The sequence below is a fragment of the Elephantulus edwardii genome, unplaced genomic scaffold (assembly GCF_000299155.1).
Source record: "Elephantulus edwardii isolate Elephantulus edwardi_28Jun2011 unplaced genomic scaffold, EleEdw1.0 scaffold00155, whole genome shotgun sequence".
In the NCBI taxonomy this organism is placed as follows: Eukaryota; Metazoa; Chordata; class Mammalia; order Macroscelidea; family Macroscelididae; genus Elephantulus; species Elephantulus edwardii.
The window spans coordinates 5,747,148-5,763,546 of NW_006399905.1; the positions used below are offsets into that span (position 1 = coordinate 5,747,148).

General features: G+C 42.0%; 1 protein-coding gene across 2 annotated transcripts in view; it reads left to right on the forward strand.

Moving 5' to 3' along the window:
• The window catches only part of ZNF521 (zinc finger protein 521), a 390,388-nt gene that overhangs the window by 171,149 nt on the left and 202,840 nt on the right, over nt 1-16,399 (forward strand). For both annotated transcript variants that reach the window (XM_006895038.1, XM_006895039.1), the window contains exon 4: nt 4,526-7,878. In XM_006895038.1, coding sequence (XP_006895100.1) covers nt 4,526-7,878 — 3,353 coding nt within the window. The remainder of the gene's footprint in view (nt 1-4,525; nt 7,879-16,399) is intronic.

Here is a 16,399-nt window from a genome sequence, read left to right on the forward strand (position 1 = left end):
CAAGACCTGCATCGTCCTGATGGACGACGCATCAGTCCCCAGCCCTCTGCTCGCCCTCCTCCTTTGCCTTCTTTAATTTTCTTTAGTCGTTACCGTTTTGGTCCACTTCAATTAGACCTGAAAGGTAGTGCATAGCCAACCCCCAGGGCATCTGAACTGGGCCGTGGCAGGCTGTGCACATCGAGACTCTCTACCCGCCTTCAGTGGAAGGCTATGTGTCCCTTCCCCGGGCAGCAGCCACGTAAAATGCCTGCACAGTGTCTGCTCACCCTTTCCCAGGTTGGCACTTGAGGAGTCAGTGGCTCACATCACAAGGGTACTTTGTACTCCGGTGCTTCCCCCCGCCCCACACCCCTCCCGTGGAATAACTCCTTCTAGTGTTACTTCTCTTTTCTGTGAGCGAGCACTTTCCCCATCAATATGACTGAACAGGTGTTGCTCTGCTGCTCACTGCGTTTCCAGCTGTCCTCCTCCGACACAGACCAGGCGAAATCTGTTGTTGGGTCCGCTCGGGCAGACAAGAGAAGCGCGGAGCCTGAGATGGAGGTCTTCCTCGCAGGATATGGAGGTTCAACTGCCAGAAGATGGTCAGGAACGCCTGGCTGACTAACAAAGACAGGCCTTCAGCGTCTGGGTGGAGTCCCAGTTCTGAGTCCCCTTTGGCAGGAGCATAGAGGCTGCTGCAGTGTGGCCAGCCAGCGAAATTAGGAAATAAGGACCTCTTTTATTTACTCAGGCTGCTGAATCATGGGCATTCCTGTCTGCTTGGAGGAGAGTCAGGCGGCTCTCCTTTCCACGGAAAGTCTCAGGAGTGTTGGGGACTTTCATCTCCCAGTGTTCACACACTTGTTTTAATGTGCTTTATGGAAATGGTGAAACTCAGCAAGTACAGTTGCCGTAGAAAAAACATCTGCACTAACTGTGCACACACATTTACATCTTTAAATAGACTTTCAGGCCAGGCAGTTAGTTTCCAGCCGCCCCGGCTTCTGCCTCCCTGCCCAGCAGGCTTTGAGGGCTTCAGTGCAAAGCCACCCATTTCGAAAATGAAAAGTTACCTGGAAGGGTTAAGTAGTTCACGGTGAAATGCAGAAACTTGCCCTGACACACAAAGATTCTCTCTGTAAGTAGCACTTAGTGAGTGGCCAAGAAATAAAACAAAACAAAACAAACAAAAAAAAGACCAAACCCCCCAAATTAAAGAGCCACAGAATACTAGAAAACCAAAGATGAAGTTGATTCACAAATGGAGGTCTAAAAGACTCCCCCCCCCCCCAAGTTCCTTGCACGTGGAGAATGAAAGGAAAATTGTTTGGATCTCTTTAGTAACAATCTAAACATCATTTGCGCATGATGTCCAAAAAGTGTAAGTTTTATAGGGGCTGGAAGCTGTCAAGGACTTCAGGAGAGACCTGAGCATGTTAGAGAACTCTAGTGGTCTATTGGATAAGGAGTTGTGCTGCCTAAACAGAGGCAAGTGGTTTAAATCCACCAGGTGCTCCATGGGCTAAAGATAGCCACTCTCCTTCTGCGCAGTTTCCAGCCTCTGCAAACCCAGGGGAGGCTCAGCTCTGAGTTGATTCTGACTCTACAGGATGTGATATTGGCAGCACCATGAGTCGCAAACGACTCGATGGCACATAACAACAACAACAACAATACCTTTAAAACGTGAGTCATGCTTCTGTGAGGTTGTGGGTTCCTTGTGCACCCTGGGAGAAGAGACTTATATAATGCAAGTAAAGTGAGATTTTTCAACTTAATATTTTTTTAAAACAGAGATCAAATCATTAATAAAATCTTTCTAAAAAAACAAAACAAAACAAACCCTATCATTCCCCAATCGTTTTTCTCTCTCCATTATTCCATCCCCTGACCCTGAAAATAGGGAATTCTGTAGGTTTTTGTTTGTTTGTTTTTCTTTATTTCTGTTACAAACATGTTATCATCTATGATAGCTACTTCTTTTTTTAAAAAAAAAAAAAAAGAACAAACAAATTTTTCATTCTAAAGTTGTAAGTATTGGAAGGAAGGCAGTGTCCATTTCCAGCTCCCTTGAATCCTAGTTTTGTGTAAAATCTTGAACCTGACCCTCAGCTCACTTGACATCTAGTTGAAATTTACAAGCTGAAAGGAACAGTTATGTAATAAGTATAGTCAGGCATGGACCACAAACAAAAACCCGATTTAAGCATGGTGTCACTGATTGCACACTATTTATAACGGTCCATTGCTCACTCTTTATCCATTTGTATGATAATATATCATGCTTGTACATAGTCTACAATTTAATAATAAATTCACTTACTACAGTTTCAGGCTCAGTAGTTAATATTCTCCCAGTCTAGATGCATGACAAATTCTGATTCACTCTTTTCCCCAAATGTACAAATGAGATGATGTTTTTGAAAATATTTTTAAATGAAACAACAGGATTTCAGCTTAAAAGATAAAACAGGATATGTTGTGGTGAATGCTTAGCAAATTTAGTTAGATTTCTGTTCTTTCCAAGGGAAAAATATTAAACACTTGGATTTGTTTTAAGAATATCAGATTTTGATGACTTGAGACTTTTTTACAGGGAAAGGTGGAATTATCACTGGAGGGTTTTATTATTTTTTTAAAATGGCTGTTAATTTTTTAAATAGTTACTCTATAAGCTAGATGCTTTCCACCTCCACTATATTTCCACCCTTAAAGATAAATAACACAATTATCAGGTCCTTTCTTATAACCAGTAACATATTGGGTTATAAAATCATATAAAGGAGGATGCAAAATCATGCGGTTTTCAACTTGTGTCATGAAGCTTTGTTGCACTGGGCAGGGATCCAGGAATGGCGTTTGGTTGTTTTCTCAGAGTTAGATGGTTGCCATCTGGCATTGATATGAGATGGTGTTGTCATCAGTTTCGAGATGCAGGAAAGGAATGATCCTCATCTGTTTCCTGTGGATAAGCGAGAGCTTGATAATCTAGTAAAATCTTGTTACCTTAAAGAAAGCAGACTTGGAATTTGTTTATGCAATGTTCACCAGGTTTGTCTTTAATGTTAATAATTCAGATTTAGCTTGTTGGTGAACTTTATTTTTAGAGAATTGAAGTTTTTGTATTATAATTGAATCTTATTCGAGTTGTCTCATGATTATTCTAAGTGAAACTCTTTATTCTGATAGAAACACTATCCCCGTTACCTCCAGTTGAAATACTATAACTTTTCTCTGTACGTGAGAAGTTTCACTATTTGGGGAAGTGAAAAGCTTTTCAAATTTCTCCTGATTTTGAATGACATATTGTTTTTGAAAATGGCAAAAGAGGTTTCACACCTTCTTTCAACCAAGATCTTACATTCCCCTTGGTTTATAAAGAAGACAACAGATACCGAGTGTGTGTTTGCTAAAAAATATAGTTTTAAAAGTGCCACCTGGTACAAAGTAGAGTTACTTTAGAATAACTTGCTCAGTTTATATCTGGCTTTCAGTATTGTTTGTCTTCTCTTTGTTACTCATAAATCTTTCAGCATTTACCATAATCATTTATCACTTTTCCTGTTTCCAGTTTTTCACAAGTTGCTTTGTTTCTGCTCACCTCAAAGTGCAGGTCCTGTTTAGCTAAGGAAGTTCAGGCCACTGAAGCTTTTGCAAAAGGAAGAAATGGTGGACCACCTCTTGAACTTCCCAAACAAACGACGCTATTAAAATCTGGCCCTTGTAAAACTCATTTTTTTTCCTTCCTTGATCCCGGCTGATCCCAGCCACATGTAATATCTAGCAGTACCCTTCCAGCATTTAATAATCCATTTTCTGGCCTGTGGAATTCGAATCTTTCTATTATTGAAGAAATCCTGGTTGTCTTTCATTACACAAGACATAATTATTATGGTGTTTTCTGTCTTCTTTCGTGTACTTACTTTTTAATATTTTTTTGCTGAAAGCAATAAGGTCTGTATCAATAATAACCCTATAAAAGATTTTGGTCTTCAGGATTGCCTTTTTCTATAAAAACAAGCAAAATGCAGAGGGAATTTTTTATTAAATATTAGACATCTGGGTTGGCTGCATTAATTTTAAATCATTCCTGTAATATTTCCCCTTTTCATTTGGCTCTTCAGATGCTCACATAATATGCAAATCATTTTAGAATGAATACAAAAGAAACATTAAATATATTAAAATCTGCATTTTAATAAAATTGTCAATGTGTAATATATACCTTGCTTCGAAGGAAGAATGTTAAAAAGTAATAAAAGGGTAATTTAGACATAGAACTATTTAATATCTTTTTCTATTTTACAATCCAATGGAAAAAAAATCAATGTAGAATAAAAGCAGTTGGGGCTCAGATTTTAAAATAACCCATTTCAAATATTATGTCCTCCTTTTTATCTCCTGGAAGGTTCTAGATAGTCCAAGTAGGTCTGCTTGTTAAAACAGTACATTTAAAAAAAAAAACAAAGAAACAGTACATTAGACTAGCGCTTGAATTCTCAGCATGCAAAGTGAATTGTCCCATTGCTTCTTCTTGCAGATGGAGTGGATGTTGAGGATGACCCCACCTGTTCTTGGCCTGCTTCCTCACCTTCCAGCAAGGACCAGACTTCCCCCAGCCATGGAGAAGGTTGCGATTTTGGGGAGGAGGAGGGTGGCCCTGGACTTCCATATCCCTGCCAATTCTGTGACAAGTCGTTTAGCCGCCTCAGCTACCTAAAACACCATGAGCAGAGTCACAGTGACAAACTGCCTTTCAAATGCACCTACTGCAGTAGGCTGTTCAAACACAAGCGGAGCCGAGACCGCCATATAAAGCTCCACACGGGGGACAAGAAGTACCACTGCAGCGAGTGTGACGCCGCCTTCTCCAGGAGTGATCACTTGAAGATCCACTTAAAGACTCACACGTCCAACAAGCCATATAAATGTGCCATTTGCCGCCGCGGCTTCCTCTCGTCTAGCTCCTTACACGGACATATGCAAGTTCATGAGAGGAATAAGGACGGCTCCCAGTCCGGGTCCAGGATGGAGGACTGGAAAATGAAGGACACTCAGAAGTGCAGTCAGTGTGAGGAAGGCTTTGACTTTCCAGAAGACCTCCAGAAGCACATTGCCGAGTGCCACCCCGAGTGCTCCCCAAACGAGGACCGGGCAGCCCTCCAGTGTGTCTACTGCCCCGAGCTCTTCGTGGAGGAGACCTCGCTCCTGACCCACATGGAGCAGGTGCACAGCGGGGAGAAGAAGAACTCGTGCAGCATTTGCTCAGAAAGCTTCCACACCGTGGAGGAACTGTACAGCCACATGGACAGCCACCAGCAGCCGGAGTCCTGCAACCACAGCAACAGCCCTTCTCTGGTCACAGTGGGCTACACCTCCGTGTCCAGCACGACTCCCGATTCCAACCTCTCCGTGGACAGCTCGACCATGGTGGAAGCTGCCCCGCCGATCCCAAAGAGTCGAGGGCGCAAGCGGGCCGCTCAGCAAACCTCTGACATGACCGGCCCCTCAAGTAAACAAGCAAAAGTCACCTACAGCTGTATTTACTGTAACAAGCAGTTATTTTCAAGCCTCGCGGTTCTGCAGATTCACCTGAAAACTATGCATCTGGATAAGCCAGAACAGGCCCACATCTGTCAGTATTGCCTGGAGGTGTTGCCTTCGCTCTACAACCTGAATGAACATCTGAAGCAAGTGCATGAAGCTCAGGACCCGGGGCTGCTCGTCTCCGCCATGCCTGCCATTGTGTACCAGTGTAACTTCTGTTCCGAAGTTGTCAATGACCTCAACACTCTTCAGGAGCACATCCGGTGTTCACACGGGTTTGCCAACCCCGCGGCTAAGGATAGCAACGCGTTCTTTTGTCCCCATTGCTACATGGGGTTCCTCACTGACTCTTCCCTTGAAGAGCACATCAGGCAGGTCCACTGTGACCTCAGTGGTTCCCGATTCGGGTCTCCCGTGCTTGGGACGCCCAAGGAGCCAGTAGTAGAAGTGTATTCCTGTTCCTATTGTACAAACTCACCAATATTCAACAGCGTTCTTAAACTGAACAAGCATATCAAGGAGAACCATAAAAACATTCCCCTAGCCCTGAATTATATTCACAATGGGAAGAAATCGAGAGCCCTGAGCCCCCTGTCCCCTGTGGCGATTGAGCAGACGTCTCTGAAGATGATGCAGGCGGTGGGCGGCGCCCCTCCACGTCCTGCAGGGGAGTACATCTGCAATCAGTGTGGTGCTAAGTACACATCCCTCGACAGCTTTCAGACCCACCTCAAAACCCACCTGGACACCGTGCTCCCGAAACTGACCTGCCCCCAGTGTAACAAGGAATTCCCAAACCAGGAGTCCTTGCTGAAGCACGTGACCATCCACTTCATGATCACCTCAACCTACTACATCTGTGAGAGCTGTGACAAGCAGTTCACGTCGGTCGACGACCTGCAGAAACACCTGCTGGACATGCACACCTTCGTCTTCTTCCGCTGCACTCTGTGCCAGGAGGTTTTCGACTCGAAGGTGTCCATCCAGCTCCACCTGGCCGTGAAGCACAGCAACGAGAAGAAGGTCTACCGGTGCACGTCATGCAACTGGGACTTCCGCAACGAGACGGACCTGCAGCTGCACGTGAAGCACAACCACCTGGAGAACCAGGGCAAAGTGCACAAGTGCATCTTCTGCGGTGAGTCCTTTGGCACGGAGGTGGAGCTGCAGTGCCACATCACCACGCACAGCAAGAAGTACAACTGCAAGTTCTGCAGCAAAGCCTTCCACGCCATCATCCTGCTGGAGAAGCACTTGCGGGAAAAGCACTGCGTGTTTGAGACCAAGGCGCCCAACTGTGGGGCCAACGGTGCATCAGAGCAAGTGCAGAAGGAGGAGGTGGAGCTCCAGACCTTGCTGACCAACAGCCAGGAGTCCCACAACAGCCACGACGGGAGTGAGGAGGACGTGGACACCTCGGAGCCCATGTACGGGTGTGACATTTGCGGAGCCGCCTACACCATGGAGACCCTGCTGCAGAACCACCAGCTGCGGGACCACAACATCAGGCCCGGAGAAAGCGCCATCGTGAAGAAAAAAGCCGAGCTCATTAAAGGGAATTATAAGTGCAACGTGTGCTCGCGAACCTTCTTCTCCGAGAACGGCCTCCGGGAGCACATGCAAACCCACTTGGGACCTGTCAAACACTACATGTGCCCCATCTGCGGGGAGCGCTTCCCCTCCCTCCTGACGCTCACGGAACACAAGGTCACTCACAGCAAGAGTCTGGACACAGGCAACTGCAGGATTTGCAAGATGCCTCTCCAGAGTGAAGAGGAGTTCTTAGAGCATTGCCAAATGCACCCTGACTTGAGAAACTCCCTAACGGGATTTCGCTGCGTGGTTTGCATGCAGACAGTGACTTCGACCTTGGAACTGAAAATCCACGGGACATTCCACATGCAAAAGACAGGGAATGGGTCTTCTGTGCAAACCACAGGGCGTGGCCAGCACGTCCCAAAACTGTACAAGTGCGCCTCTTGCCTCAAAGAATTCCGTTCCAAGCAAGATCTGGTGAAACTTGACATCAATGGCCTGCCGTATGGTCTGTGTGCTGGCTGTGTGAATCTCAGTAAGAGCGGGAGCCCGGGCATCGCCGGTCCTCCTGGCACCAATAGACCAGGCCTGGGCCAGAGTGAGACTCTGAGCACCCTAGAGGGAAAAGGCAAGGCCGGGGGACTAAAGACGCGCTGCTCGAGTTGCAATGTCAAATTCGAATCAGAAAGTGAACTCCAGAACCACGTCCAAACAGTTCACAGGGACCTCATGCCGGATGGCAACAGCACGCAGTTGAAAACGCCACAAGTGTCACCCATGCCCCGAATCAGCCCCTCCCAGTCGGATGAGGTAAAACTCGCCTTTTTAATGTTCCCTATTTACCCTCAGAGAAGTCATCCCTGCTCTGTGTTTACACTTGCCCCAGCTTGGTTTATTGTCACGTGTGAAGGGATGTTTCTATTGAAATGCGATGGGTCCTCCCCGCCCTTAGCCTCCCTAGCTATTAGCTGGTGATCATTTGCTTCTCCATAAGCAGCATTTTGGCTTGAATGGTGCAAAACAGGACTATTTCCAGTCTCCCTGGGATATTGTCTTTGCTATGACTGAAGAGACCAGTGCGCATGCCAGCACCACTGAGATCTGGAATCTCAGCATAGCAGCACGGTGCACTGAAATTCCCAGCTATGACTGGTGTGCATGGCACAGAGACAATGCCTTGAAAAGTAAGACTCCCTGAGCCAACATGCTGACTTCCAGGGTAAACGGACAAGAAAATATATGTGTATATATATTGCATAAATATGAGGGAAAGTAGCTTTTTAGTACTGTGTTAGCAACAGTCACTGCTTTTCTTTGTCTTTTGAGTAATGATGAAAATATTTTCTCACAACAGCATCTGTCAAACCCCTCTGCATTGATTAAGCACCACATGGCCAATTCTCTGCCTCTTCACTCTCTAGATTCAAGTTGCAAAAGCATATATCCTCCCGCCCCCAGTTGAAGAGCAAACTTCATGTTCTCTTAGCCGCAACGAGTACAAGAAACATGTCCATTTGAAATGAAATCATTTTGTAAGTCATCATGACTTGAAGCTGAGCAGAGGTGGCTTCATTTTAATATGATTTCTTTATGCGTTATCAACTGGTTTCTAATAGGGCTTTGCTCTTGCCTACCTGTTCCTATCTGACAATCCATCCAAATGAAAACCCCAGGGAGATGCATCTCCCTTCAGTTTGGGGTCAGTTCATTTTCCTTATCTTCCTTCTCCACTCGCACCCTCTTGGTGGCCCCCCTGCCTCTCCCTGCAGATAGCCATCAGTCAGCTGGTAGGGGAGAGCTGCGAAGACTGATATGGGGCCGGCTTCACGCACTGTGGCATCTGTGTGACAGGCACACTCCCAAACTTTGAAGCTGCCTTTCCTTCTCCCACCCCAAGTGAATCTGCACTCTTCTCATTTAAATAAGTGAAGTCTTTAAGACCGACAAGGGCAGCTGGGAAGGATAAAGGATATGGTGTGATAATAGCTCAAGACTCTTTGAAATGAATGTTGATAGGGCAGTTATTTATGAAATAGATCCATTTTCCAGTTTCTTATTTACAAATGTTTAAACCTGTGGAAGAGTTAAACAAAATGAGAAAGAGGGTCTGTGTGTGTAAGAGAGAAAAACAGAATGTGAGTGCACGTCCATCTCCCAGACTGCCCAAAGGATCAACATTTTGTGACTTTTTTCCTTTATTTCTGTCGAATCATTTTCATTAGTCTGAGTCAAATGAAAGTTATGTTGATAATATCATCACATCTTTATAAAAAAACCTTTTTCATATTTAATAATAACCTTAGCTCAGGAAATCAAATAACCTGTAAATTAAGTAAACCTGTAGTATCATATGCTAAAGGTCTATATTTAGATTTCCTTAATTGCCCCTAAAATGTCCTAAAGCTTTTGAAATAAGATTTTTTAAAAATAAGATTTATGCACAAAATTAATTCTCCATTTTTTTTTCTAAATTTTACAATCTAAAGAAGTTTATATATTACTATTTAATAGTATATCAAGCAAATTAAAAGTTACTGTATTCACTTATGTGTTGATATGTATTTATTTAAAACCAACTCTACTTTTTCTTACTAGATCATTCATGGAAAGATACATACTTGTTTCTTTGCATCTATTCATGGCTTATATTTTCTGGTATATATAGATAGAAATTACTATGCCTCCAATATCAGATATGAATGTGGACAAAGGAATAGTCTTTGTATTATGTTAATATAATTAGGCAAATTTATTCATAAAGCATGATCAAGTCTTTAATTCTATTTAAATTCTTGATTATAATTAAAAGCTTACTGATATTTCCTACTTACATCAAATAATTTTTTAAAAATACTTGTTTTATTCTTAAAATAGTGTTGTGTTTTGTTGGTTTATAAAGGTCAAAGATGTTCTTTTATACAAAATAGTACCTCATCATTGTTACTGATAATAAAAACTGTAGCAATTTCCTTAAATTGAGCAAATAATAGGATCAAGTTGCACATTTTCTTGTGTGTCCCAAAATATCCATAATTTGTTCACCATTTTCATCATCATCATTATCATTTTTTTTTCTTTATTATGTAAGTCAGAAAATAGTCTGGGTTTTCTTTTTTATTGATACCTTGCATAGTGTGAGATGTATGTGAACACTACTGTTTGGGCTTGATGTTGAAAATGAAATGTATAGCCCATAAACCAAACCCAGGACTCATGATGACTCTTCATTGGATTACAATGGCTGTAAATCATTATAGAAGGTAGCCACCATCTTTCTCGCAGTGGATTTTCTGTTTAGTGGATTTGAACTGGACTTTTCAGTACACAGACCCAGTACATTAAATACTATACCACAAAAGAAGTCTAAGAATAATGTCAGCAAGGGGGGGAATAAAGAAATAGCATGACAATTAAAAAGCTTACATTTTAAAAAAAACAACTTACATTCACTGTCAACCTCGTTAAATTTCTGTGGCTACCCAGTATGAACACTATGTAATATTTTTCACTGATTAGGTATAAGTCTGTGCTGACAGACAGGTATATGATGTGGGAATAAATTGTATCAGTAAATGGAAGAATGATGTGTATGTGTATTGACTTCAGTGTCCTAGGTAGGACTTAGCAATGTAGGTGGTATTTTCATCTCCTCTTCTTGCTGAGGAGTGAGACTTCAGAAGAGAAGAAAAGACCACAGGAGATAATAAAACCTGCATACATAGATATTGTCAATAACAGGATTAGATTTTGGAGGGCCTGTGATTTATGATCACAGAAGAATATTCGTAGACACTGGTGGGTATTTTTCAAAGACAAAGTGGACACTATTTCAATGAAACTCAATTACCTAAACAAAAAGGACTTAAATATATAAATCTAGGGAAGAATAAGTACTATATTAAAAAATGCATGTTGAAAAGTGGACGAAAGACAAGATATATAACATTCAAAGAAGAATAATAGTAACTGTTGTTATGTACTGTGGACTCGGAACTACCTCTTAGCTGAGTCTCCAGTGTGTTTTCTGAGGCGGTAAATCGCACGGAGGAGATTGTCCCCTTTCCTCCCCACTGCATGTCTTTGGGTTGGCAGGGTAATTCGTACCAGTAAGCCAGCAGACCTCCTTTCCTCATAGTTAGCTGTCCTGTAATGGAGAGACCTGGAACTGAAGATAGTAGATATGGAGATCAGAATTTGTATCTCAGAGCTACTGTTTCACATTTTCTAAATTTGTGCCCCAATCCTGGAATCACAAATTCAAATTTGTAGTGAGGATTTTGTCTTGCATAACTTTTGGGGGAATTTAATTATTTCCCGTTTCCTTTCAGAAATTGAGTATAATATAAATCTACACATAAATCACAATGGTTGTAATCCAGAGTCTGATTTTCATAAATAACCAAAGAAAGGTCTGCTATTCCTAAAAAATCTAATGAGTTCCTGGCTTTCCCCCCGCCCTGTTTTGAATAAATACTAGCTGTTGTCTGGAGTGCTTTATGAGTCACTTTACTGTCCTGTCTGAAGCCCTGTCAGGTCTTCACATTGTCTCATGTTGGAGTTCTATGAGGAATACCTGAAGCATGTGTCATTGTCTTCATTTCACTTAGTTAGATCCTCCAAGGAGTTATTTAAGCACCCTTCAACTGACATCATCCCCACCAGTCCATTGATATTGCTCTTGCCATGCCTCCTGACTGACTTACCAACTTACCTCCATGCTGCTTCTTGTTCAGTACCCTTGAGTCTCAGCCGACTCATAGCTGACTCTCCAGCAGGGCACAGGAGACAAGGGAGATAAAATCCCCCACGCTGCATCAGAACTCAAAAGAATGGAAATTATCTAGTTCATCCACTTGTAAAAAAACAAAGGGAAGACAATGACATGAATTATAATTTGTCCAATAACACCCAGGAGCTCTGGTGGCCAAGTGCCAAGAAGCTTTGCTGCAATCTCGAAGGCTGTGGTTCGAGGCCACCAGCTGCTCTGCAGGAGAAGTATGGGCAGTCTCTTCCCATGTGATTAACTGCCTCTACAACCCACTGGAGAGGGTCAGCTGTGGGTCGGTTCTGACACTACAGCACACAACAACAAAACCAATAACATAGAGCTACTAAATGGTCACCAGGAAGAGCAAGCCTTGATCTCTTTAGCTACTAATTCAAGATCGTAGTTCAACTGACACATAAAAGCTAGCCATAGTCTAATTGGAGTCATTTTATAAAAGTCCTTGAATCTTCTCTTGCCGTTCACTTCCTTCCTCCTCTGGTTGAGGCATGATGGCTGTTCTGCTTCCATCACTCCAACGCAGGTGTCTTCTTCTGGGTCTCTGCTGACCTAAAGACCACTTTTAGAGTAATCCAGATTTCCTCCTCCTCTAGTATTACCTGTTTCCTCTTTATCCCTGTGTCCCCGGTTCCCTTCCTGCCTCTGTGAATGCCATGTATCCTTCCTCTCCTTGCTCTTGCAAATAACTGCTGTTCTCGTTCTGCAAACTCTCCTCTTTCTCTGTTCCTTTACCCACCTCCTGTAAACTGACAGCTCGCCAATAGCAGAAGGGTCCAACATCCTAGAATATACTTAAATCTTCATTGTCGTGGTTACATAATTGTCAACATTATCCACCAGATCAAGCATAAAATTGGTGAGGTTATTGTATTAATGTATGATGGGACTTACACAATAAAGCCATTTTTGTTTTCAGTAGTATTTCCAACTAAGATCTCACCGCTGCACTTCAGACGGATAGCTGGTGGACATGTCTACTCATATGATTCTATGAATTTCCATCTCCTTGGCTCCGAACCTGAACCATCCTTTCTTCAAATAATCTTTGCTTTTGATTTCTGTTTCACTTGTCAATCCATGGACCTTAGTCTCTCTTTTTTCCCCCGTCTACATTCAGTTGGTCATCAAGTCATTTTGATTTTGTCTTTTATGTATATAACTTAGTATCTTTTTTAAATCCCATCTTTTTAATATGGTCTGAGGCTAGCCTCTGATCATCTTTCACTAAACTACTAAACACATAACTGATATCTTTGACTCTAAGCATTTTTCAAACCCATCTCTATGCATCTGCCATACAATCTGTGACAAAATCTACATCACATGTCCCCACTCTCTCTGTAAGAAGCCTTTAAGGGTGCTGTATCTCTATCACTTTAAAAAAAAAAAGATGGCAAACAAAATCCATTGCTTCCAAGCCAGGTCTGGCTCAGTGATCCCAGAAGACAGAGAAGAATTTAGGATTTCTAAACTACGTCTTTCTCCAGCAGAGTATCTGATAGATTCGAACCGTTGACTTCTTAGTAGACAAGCACTTAATCACACCATCACTCCATCTCCCTGTTGAGTGATAATAATCTTTGTGTTGTGAAATACAAAACTTTCAGGCTCTGACCCCTGAACAAGTTTTCACCTCCTTTTCTGAGCTTTCACTTAGGCTACGTCAGGAAGTACTATAATTAATCTGCACATAACACATTGCCTTTGTGCCTCCTGAGGCCATCCTGCCCTTTCTGCCAGCACACGCTCCTGACTGCCTTCCACCGACTATGAGCCTGTCCTGCTGACTTAACTTAGAAATCAGCTACTTCACTGGAGTGTCCATGATTCTTATTTTCCATTGAAAGTCCTGTGTTTGTAATATGTAGTAAATACTATATAAAGATTGCTAGTTACCTGTTTATATTTCCCTTCCCATAATTTTTTTGGGCAAAAGCTTAATCGATGTTATATTCCTAATTCCTAGGGCAAATAGGAGACCTGACTTTTGATCCATAGAGTCTGTTTTCATTGGCTGGTTTTTGAAAAATGACTAAGGCTTCTTAGTCTGTCGTAGCCTGGGAACTAAGCTGAAAGCTGGTACTCAGGTCTCCACTAAGAATCAGTAGGAAGGTCCTAGTGGCCTGATAGGTAAGGAGTTCTACTACCCACCCAAAGGCAGGCAGTTCAAATCCACCAACTACTCTGCAAGAGAAAGATGGGCAGTTACTTCATTTGCATTTTATAGACTCTGAAAACTCACTGAAGGGTCAGGGCCAGTTATGAGTCAATTTTGACTCAACATCAATGAATTAAGAGTAGGGAGCTCTGGTGCCCAAGGAGTTTCACTGCCACTCCAAAGGCAGGTGGTTGGTTCAAATCCACTAGCAGCCCCAAAGGAGAAAGCTGGGGAATCTTCTCTTGTGTTAATCACATCCTCTGAAAACCTGCTGGCAGTTCAGCAGTGTGTGGGTTTCAACTCGACAGCACATAACAAGAAGTAATACATAAATATGTAGATCATTTTATGTAGATATGTTTAGATGCTTTCAATTTATATTTGACTTAGTAAGTATTAACACAAGATTAACACAAGATCTCAAAAACCTCAAACTCATTCGTTTCAAGTCTGTTCGGAGTCAGTGCTGACCCTGTGCTGTGTTTCTGAGGCTATAACTTGCACTGGAGGAGACTACCTATCTGTATCCCACAGAGCCAGTGGTGGAACCACCAGAGAAATTCAGCCTTTGGGTTAGCAAGACCATGCAACCCAAGAGTTCACTAGACCAAGATAAAACCCTTGACACTGTTTTTATTTTTCTTTTTTCATGATAATGGTGCTGAAAATGGAAATGCACTTGATGACAATTCATAATCTGCTGAAGTTTCTGAGTTTAGTTTTGTTTTATACCTGAGGATATCTCCAAATGAGGCTGTAAGAAGCCTTTTAAAGGTGACCTAGGGTTAAGAAACTGTGCTGCAATCCCAAAGGCACACAGTTCGAACCTCCTGGCTGCTCTGTGGAAGAAGGATGGGCATTCTCCTCCCGTGCCAGTTAGTACTCAAGAAAAGCCGCTGGGAAGTCATCTATGGATCAGAATGGCTCAACAGCACACAACAACAAAAGTACTAAGTTTTACTAGGTTAAAAATGCAGAAGGGAAACAAGTAGATTACACTTCCTCTAATTAAGCAGTATTTAAAAATTAAGTAGAAACATTACTTGACCAAATACATTTATAAGATTAAAAATGTTCTTGAAATAAGTGGAGTTGGTTTGCCAAAGGTAATGATTTCTAGCTTTATTGCTATTGTGTTTAATAATTGTTTGGCATCTACATTGTGCTAGAATGGGGGTTAATACCCCTCACATAGAAATCAGTGTGTGGGACATGGAAGCAGCTGCCTGAATTCATTCTCTTTGTCCCCAGCTTCCATACACTTACTATTGTCTTACATATTGGATTTGGGGTCATTGATTTTCTTGGCTTTTTAAAAAAAAATTATTTTGAGAAGTGTTATATACATTTTTTAATGATAACTTAAGCTGAATGTCTGTGTATTAGTGTGTATAGTTTACAGGTGTGGAAACATTTTTAAAATGGGGTTTTAACCTTATATGCAATCCCTTTTGTACTTGTGTTCATGTGTTCATCTGTGCCTCTTGGGTAATATAATTTTTATTATGAACTACTGGTGCCTATAAGCTAACTAACCTCAAAGTTGCTTAGAGGTGAAGGTTTTGTTTCTAAAAATGCATCACTGTGCCTCCTTTCTGTTCTCACACTTGAAAACCTGGCCCCTTGTTCTGTATTCTTTTTGGATATAATGAAATGATTGTTATTCATAATTTTTTTTTTCTTTTAGTGAAGATTTACAAAGAGATCAGTTTCCATTCATTCACTGATGCACATTTTCCTTCCTCCCCCAGTTCCCTCTGTAATGCTTGTCCTCTTCCAAGCTATTCATTGTCATACACATAGTTTCTAATTATCCATTCCTTTCAGATTATCCTTCCTTCCACCCATTCCAGTGCAGTGTTCATTTTGTATCCATTCTTTTCCCACTCTTCCAGCCCTTTTCAAGCTTATCATGACAGTAGTAGGCTTATTTAGTATTTGTCTTTTTGTGACCTACACTTCTCTTGGCATAATGCCTTCCAGATTAATCCACATTATGTAGTGTTCTATGAGTTCATCGTTGTTTAGTGTGGTGTAATAGTGTATAGTGTGAATATATCATAGTTTCTTGGTACTCATACACGGAAGCTGAGAGTGTAAAATGGTACAACCACTAGAGAGGGCAGTCTGGTGCTTCTTCAAAAAGTTGGAATTAGAAATACCATTTGACTCAGATATCCCACTCCTGGGACTATACCTCAAGGAAGTCAGAGCTGAGATAAGAAATGGATATGTGTACACCCATGTTTATCACAACATTATCCATAAAAGTAAAGAGATGGAAGCAGCCTCCTTGGCTTCTCTCACACTTACAGTCAGTTCTGGATTTTTTGCTGGTATATTCCATTTGATTACAGTGTCTCCTTAGACCACTAAAATTCAGAGAT